The 8,419-nt window shown below is 33.7% G+C and overlaps 1 protein-coding gene across 2 annotated transcripts in view; it reads left to right on the forward strand.

Annotated features, from left to right (window-relative positions):
* The window catches only part of kibra (WW and C2 domain containing protein kibra), a 402,614-nt gene extending 394,801 nt beyond the window's left edge, over positions 1–7,813 (forward strand). For both annotated transcript variants that reach the window (XM_069826453.1, XM_069826455.1), the window contains one exon: positions 3,244–7,813. In XM_069826453.1, the coding sequence (XP_069682554.1) occupies positions 3,244–3,601 (358 nt within the window). In that variant the 3' untranslated portion in view covers positions 3,602–7,813. The remainder of the gene's footprint in view (positions 1–3,243) is intronic.
* The last annotated feature ends 606 nt before the right edge of the window (positions 7,814–8,419 follow it).

Below are 8,419 nucleotides of genomic sequence, written 5' to 3' on the forward strand. Positions count from 1 at the left end.
ATCTTTATTTGAGTTTCTAATGAACCAAGTTTGCAGCAGTTGCTGCACAAGCCACCAGTAAAAATATTATTGTGTACATGCTGTTATTAATCGAAGTTATAAAAGCAGGGTGCGAATTAACAGGGAGGATTGGGGGGAGGGGGAATTTCCCCCTCTGTTGGAAAGTTATCCTCCTCTCATAAATTCATATTAACATTCCTACCAGGGATAACTTCTATCCCCCTCACAAAATATTTGTTTTAAGACAATTATACCTACGTTATAAAGTATAAAGTAAGCAAAGAAAATAATATTTTTGTATTATCATCACTGGCAAGCTGACAGCAATCAATAATTACACATCTTATCTTAAGCCTGCTCATGGATATAATTATTATTATTTATTATTATGATCAAGATGCAAGACAAGCAACTCAGTGCGACCAAGCGTTGAGCCGTAATAATAATAATAATAATAATAATAATAATAATAATAATAATAATAATAATAATAATAATAATAATTTATTTATTAATATTTGTGTACTGAACAACAGCCAGAGGCCAATTATAGTTCAGCATGACACACAGATAGAAGATACAAAGGTGCGAGAATAAATAAAATAATATCTTAAACCAACAAAAACATACATAAATAAAATTGAGAACAAGGACAGTAAATACTAATAAATGAAACTATACTTTAAAAGAATCTAAATTGTTCCCATGCAAATTGGCATAATAATAATAATAATAATAATAATAATAATAATAATAATAATAATAATAATAACAATATTATTATTAGTATTATTATTTTATGTATGATAGGCCTATTCTCTGTCTAGGATTCTATCCCCCCCCATCAAAAATCTTAATTCCCACCCTGTATAAAAATAAAAATACACGAGAGTTAGGGACCAGTAATAATTTATTGAGTCTATCCCAGCACAGAAACCTGTAAAAAAGTATATTCTATTATCCATGTGCTAAACAAGGATAAATGTTCATCTTCCTGCTTGTTTGAAAAAGTCACTTGTGTAGATGCTTGTAATGCCCTATTTTGACTATGCCAACATTTTACTGACTGACCTTTCCTGGGACAACAAAATGAAACTTCAACGTGCTCATAATTTGTGTGTATGTTTTGTAAGCAATGTTCGCAAATATGATCATATTACCCCATCCCTGGAAGCAGTAAGTTGGCTTAAACTAGATAAGAGAAGAAATTTACATACTTCTCCATCTCTTTGAGATCTTGAACTCTTTCATTCCTTCATACCTGTCATCTCGCTTCACTTACCTTTCTTCCCACCATAATCTGAACACATGCCCTCATTATGAAACAATACTAACAATACAGTAGCGTGCAAATTAATCCGAACACGACATATTCTTACATTTTCTGTCATTGTTGGCCTCACAGCTGCTCATACCGTTTTAATTGACATCTGTAGTACGTGTAATTCCATTGTTGAAGGTCTGTCATTATTTTTTTTTATAATATGTGACATTTTGCCTGTCGTTTTGTACTTATAAGCATTTCAGTTGTGTTGAAGACTTAATACTGCAATCCTGTGTACATTCTGTCGTCTTCAGAAATGGATACAACTCCACGAAAACGGTCTAAAATTATAACATTAGCAGAGCATTCTTCTATGACACAGAGGCAAATTGCTGCAGAATGTCACATCAGTTTGGTTACTGTTAATTCGATCATAAAACGATACAGGGAGACTGGATCCATCACACCCCAGAAAAAAGGAAACTGTGGCCGGAAAAGGAAGACTTCATCTGCAGATGATCGTTTAATTGTCAGGAAAAGTAAATTAAATCCTAGACTAACTGCTGTCAACTTAACCCGCGAGTTAATGGCTACCACTGGGGCGAATATTCATGACACAACAGTGCGGCGTAGGCTTTTGGAAGCTGGACGAAGGGCTTGTAAGCCTATTAAGAAGCAACTGCTAACCCCTGTTATGTGCAAAAAACGCTTAATGTGGGCAAAATTACATCAACAGTGGACAGTGAATGACTGGAAGAATGTACTTTTTTCCAATGAGTCTCATTTCGAGGTCCACGGCCACCGTGTTTCTTACGTACGGAAAGGATCCGAAAAAGTAACAGCAGCTCATCTCCAACAAGCACCCAAATACCCCCCTAAAGTAATGTTTTGGGGTTGTTTTACACATGAAGGGCCTGGAGCATTAATACCTATCAAGGGAATGATGAATTCTGACAAATATATTCACTTATTGGAAACCAGAATCGTACCCCAGCTGCAAAAATAATTTCCGGATGGCAGAGGTGTGTTCCAACAAGACCTGGCACCATGCCATACGTCTCGAAAAACTACAGAATTCTTCAACAAGAAGAATATTCAGGTACTCCCCTGGCCAGACAACTCACCCGACATCAACACCATTGAGAACTTGTGGTCAATTTGCAAAAGAAGAATGCAAAAAATGGATTGTTCTACAAAGGAGAAGATGATTTCTGCCCTCATTGGTGTATGGTTTCGCGATGAAGAAATGAAGAATATTTGTGGGAAATTAGTGGAATCCATGCCAAATCGTCTCAGAGCTGTTATTAGGAACAAGGGAGGCCACATAGATTACTGAGGTATGTCTTGATCCTTTTTTATCCCATTTGAGTGTTTTTGCGTAAGTAATTACGTTGTTCGGATTAATTTGCACGCTACTGTACCATCTCATCACACCTTCTCATACTTATCCTCTTTCACAATAGCCCTGTCAAGACTCTGGAATTCGCTACTTGCTAGCATCAAGGACTGTCGAAATAAAATTGAATTCAAATGCAAACTTACTAGGCACTTGGTTAGGAATTGAGACTCGTTCATATATGGCTTCATGTAAATAGTTCTCTTATTCTAGCACAAAATATTTCAATTTCCGGTAATTGCATCACTATATAATTTTATTATTGTAAGTTTAATTTGTACTTCACTAAAAAAAAAAAAAAAATCTTTCTTTGTTTTTAATTTCTGCAATAAATTATCTAGCCTTTATTAATCAGGTAATCTTTTCGTACATTGATTTTTATTGTAATTGTAAATTTAATATTAATTATAATTATAATGTAATCCCCTGGTAGAGGGAAGAGAAGATGTAATTGCCTTATCTCTACCAGGTTAAATAAATGAATACTGAATACTAAGCTGAACACTCTGTATATGAACTTTAAGTGGAACATTGCTGGCTGGTCTTTAAAGAACTCTTCTTATCAAGAGATGTTCCCTTCCAGAGAGAAAATGGCATTTTTCACTCGAGTGAATATGACTGTACCAGTGCTGCCAACAGCACTAGCAATGGAGGATGGCGCAAGTTCTGAATGCAGCACATTGAAACGTGGCGAGAGTCTTCACTGTGATGATGAAGAAGATGTGGAGGAGGATGAAGAAGACGAGGGTATGATGGCATGCCCAACATCGTATCTCTCAGAGTGTGGTGGTATGGTCAGAGTGAGTGAGGACACAGCAGAGAGGGAGGGACCCACATCGGACAGCAGAGAGGTGGAGGGCAGGGAGTGCATAGAGAGGAACAGTGAGGAGACCCAAAGGTACCACTATGTTGTGGACAGGGTGCTGGGAGTCGAAGTATGAATGTGTCTCTACAGCGGTTGTAGAGTCATAGCTGTGAATGTGTCATAGATTTGTTGAAGTCAACTCTCTGTCTAGCAGGATGGTTCACTTAATTTGTCCACTGCAGCACGAGCAAATTTTTAGGTGGAGGATAATTCATATATCATGGCAGATATGTTGTCATTTTCATATTTTAGGATTTTTTTGTGCCATGAATGGTGCAGGTTTTAATGCTATGTTGTTATTGCTCCTGAAAAGACACATTCGTCTGGAATTAAAGAAATGCTTGCTGACTTCATGAAAATAATGTGTAAAGAAAGGTAATGGAAATTTAACCCCACCGAATGATTTGCAGTAAAGCAGCTGGTCTGCACGTGCGTTTGTCGATGTTTTTTTTTAAATTTGATTATGTTATGATGCTGTATTGGAAGTGAACATGTGATAAATCATAAGATTCTGATCCCTCAATGATGTCTTGAAACTTTTCCGTCCATCCCTCTTCCTGAAGATACTCAATACAGTGAAACGTCCTGTCTCAGTGATCTTAGTAATCATTATATTTTTTTAACTCATTGTCTTTTTGTACCTTTAAGGCAATTTTGATGCTGTAGTCTAAAACTGAGTGAACCTGATGTTCAGATATGTAGTGTCTCGTTTTTATACAATTGGACATCATTAAGGGTGGCTCAAGTTGTGGAATATGTACTCCATATTATTCTTGTATGAATTAGTGACATGTACAAGTTTGACAGCTGTCTTATGAATCTTTGATGTATAATATGAGTACTGATACAGGCACTCTGTGAATTACATGAATTAATTTATTAAACTAGCGGAGAGTGTTAGACATATTTACTTCATATAAACGTTGCACAGGAGGAGTGTAACATAGCTAGTTTTTCAAATTGGAAATTGCGTATTCATGAACTTACACAGAAAGAATAAGGTATACATTGTTATCTAATATTTTATTGGAGTTTTTATACATTAGAGATAAATTTATTAACTTTATTGTTGTTATTATTATCGTCGGCATCGTGGTGGTGGTGGTGATGATGATGATGATAATTAATAATTATTATTAAAAGTGTTGACACTTCAACAAAGATCATAGTTGGTAGCATTTTCAGCATCTTGAACTGTTTGATTCATTTTTTGATTCATTGCTTAATATTCATATTTTCCTTCTCCCTTCCCATGTGTAATATTCATTTTAAATATATGGAATGGAAAACTTCTTTTTCTTTACACAACCAAGTCCAGCAAGGAAGAGTAGTAGAATGTACAAATACCTAGAAAGTCCAAGCAGATGACAAACTGAACACACAGCAATGCTCAGAATTATAATTTGTGCACTAGATTCATAACAAACTCTGTGTGCGAACAGGGTAAATTATGTAGTTTTCTGCCTTTGCTCAATTTGTTCAAGGAGCCCATTTTTATATTTGCTTCCAATTAAAAATCCGCATTTTCCATAATTGCAAGTAGAACTTAATGTACTTTATAAATGAAGTTTTAAGAAGTTTTGATGTATATGGTATCTGTCTTAAATTCTAAAAGTAACATCTACATTGTAATTAATTATCTTTAATATGTGAAAATATTAGCCTACTCTTTCATGAGATAAATTTAGGAAAGAAGCATCGATATTATAGTACTTAATATGCTTCTATTATGTACAAAAACGAGATTTGTGATGCTTTTTTCTGATACACAAAAGTCGTAAAATGAACATACTATCTGTTGGACAATGTAAATATGAATCAGAGAGTACCTGTATAAATTGTGATGTAAATTATGGCTGTCAGTTTGATTGCGAATATTAGAGACGAACTCACAACAAACAAGTTTGGAATTTGTCCCTAATATCTGCATCACCTCAATTAATTGAAGCAGTTCATCATTGTTTTTTTAATACATACTTTAATATGCAGTTGAATTACGTAAATTTCATAAATTAAATTATTATTATTATTATTATTATTATTATTATTAAATCATTGATTAAATGAGCAATCATAGTAACCTTCATGAAGATGGTTTGAACTATGTAATATCTCTTTGGTTACTCAAGTAAATACATTATGACATTCAAAGGTGTTATAATAGTGTGAGAAAATGAACTTAATGGCTTCCAGAATTGTCTCTCATCAGTAGTGCTATATGAATCATTCTAGTTACAATTTCATTAACCATTCATTTGATTGCTTAATTGATGCAGTTTCATCCATTAAATATTTTAATCAATTGATAGCCCTAATACAATCCCAAGTACATCTACAAGATATATAGCCCCTTCTCATAGATTAGCTGTAATTGTACGATGTGTTCATATAAGTGGGGAGAGAATGTGTTTTAAACTCGTGATAAGAATGAGCAGTTAATAGTGCAGAGAGATATTTTTTTATGTAGGGATAAAGTGTTTGAATGTAATTCACTTTAATGAATCCTGTTAGGTACTGTCTTCTATTTCCATTGAATTGATTCTAGTAGCTTACTAATTAAAGACTTTGAAAAGGAACAGATGACGTGACTGTCATGTAGTAAGTAAATATTTAATTTATCTTAAACAGCTTTAATAGATTCGAAAAAAGTATATTATAATTACTTTATTATTATGATTATTAATGTTATTGTAACTATTATTTGAAGATGCAAGATGTTCTATATAGCTGAAAGCATGAATATGCATTAAAATATTAGATTCGAGTGTCATAGTAACTCATCCCAGTTCGCAGTTTTTAAACACAAAGCCAAAGCATTATCATTAAATGATTCTAACAGTATGTTGATATTGTGCAGAAATAGTTGTAATAAAAATGGAAGGAAGAATTAGGATTGCTGGCTTTGGAACATGCTTTAATTTTGTATGATAGTGTCATGTCTGAATGATATTGCGATGTTTGCACATTACTTTTGAAGCCACGATTCTTTACTGACAATCTGAACTTTCAATATGCATCTGTGTAAATGTTGTCCTAAACTCATTATGACGACTCGAGTCTGTTAGTAGTGCCTTTACTTTTAACAAACAGATTTGGATTTAAAGTCTAGTAAGAAAATTGCTTAGGACATTCCTTAGTACATTATTAGTCCATTGTTCTTGATTAAATATTTTACAAGATTTTATGTAAAACAAAAAACAGAAGTAATAGCAAGAAATACTTCAGTATCTCTTGCAGCATGCCAGCTATACGTCTAAATGTGAATCCTACTCAGCAGCAGATCTGATTAGCCAGTGATGAATTGAAAAAAAACTCACAGTTGCCTGTATCATATGTATATACTATGTGTTGCTATTCTTGTTTGAGATGGTTAATTTGCCAAATGTTAATACGAGTATACATATTTATGTTCATCATTATTATTTTTATCATTGTCGCCCTCGTCGTCATTTGTCCATCATCATCATCATCATCATCATCATCATCATCATCATCATCATCATCATCAACATCCACAACAACTACTCGAAGACACCTTATCGATAAAGGTTCTATGTTGCTCAATAATGTTTTTAATGTCCTATTCTTATCAAATATGAATAGATAGTTCAGTGTACACGTTCTCTGCCTCACACTCATTCCTCCAGTGTTGCTTTTCTTAATTGAATATGTATTGAGAAAAGTGCTGTGCTGATGGACCAGTGGTTCCATTTGAAGCAATTTTTAAACTGGGCTTTCTATATTTATTTTTGTGGTGTACAACACATACTGGTTCCGCTGATCAAGAATATGGCCAATAAGTTGTCATTTTTATTCTGGCGGCACACTGAAGTAAAAATTGTTATTTTCTGTTAAAATTTTAGTACAATTTGTTTGGGAATGGCTTCTAACGTACCTTTTTATTTTTTATTTTTGTCTCAGTATATAGAGTTTGTATTATTCAGAGATAATAAGACAAAGAGGAATATGAATGCTTTAACCTCATGTGTGGAGCAGTGGATAGTTCCCAACAAAGGCATTGCCATTATGTTTCATGGTGGCAGTATGGGTAGGCTAAGCAATAAATGTGACTTGTTTCCCAGAGAAGACATTGCGTCGTTGTGTCTTCATTTTGTAATATATGTACAGATTTCTTTATGCATTTTTTAAATCACTTGTTAATATGCTTACAATAGCTATAGTGAAAATAATGTTTTTGTGTAACAAAACTTATTACATGTTGATCCAGCCCTGTAAAGTATTGGTACATAGTTGATTGCTGAATTAAATGAGACATTATTTATGATAATGAGACTTTTATTTGAGTGTTAATTTTCCTTTAAAAAGTTAATACCTATATGCTTGCATTTATGCCTACCTTTTCTGTTAGTTGTATACTAGCTTCTGCTGTCCCTAGAGATTGCTCGGACAGTTGGTTTTATCATGAAAGTCTTGGTGTAAAAAAATCGTATTTTGGCGAGCTAAAAGGTTCTATTAACTTTAATCTCTGAAATCTTCGGTAAGTGTACGGATTTATAAAACTATGGTTTAATTACAGTAGGCCAATTGAATAAAATATAGTAGGTTTATTAAAACATAGCTCTTAGATGGTACATGTCCAGACAATTCAGACAAGATAACTGATAACAAATTACATAACAAAAAACATTCATATAACCATGGTGTTACTCACAAGGAGAAAAGAAAATACTGCAGTCAGATTTATTTACAACAGCATTGCCATCAAGTAACTCATACATGCAATATGTTAAGCTCAACAATAATTCACATATAAAGATTGTTTTGGAGATGTTACGTGTCTAGTTATTTGTAATTCACGTGACTTTGAGAGAATGGCTTGATCCTTATGAGAATGAAGACCCTAATTTTCTGTCGGTTCTGGGTTAGCTGTACA

The sequence above is a fragment of the Periplaneta americana genome, chromosome 5 (assembly GCF_040183065.1).
Source record: "Periplaneta americana isolate PAMFEO1 chromosome 5, P.americana_PAMFEO1_priV1, whole genome shotgun sequence".
Taxonomy (NCBI): domain Eukaryota; kingdom Metazoa; phylum Arthropoda; class Insecta; order Blattodea; family Blattidae; genus Periplaneta; species Periplaneta americana.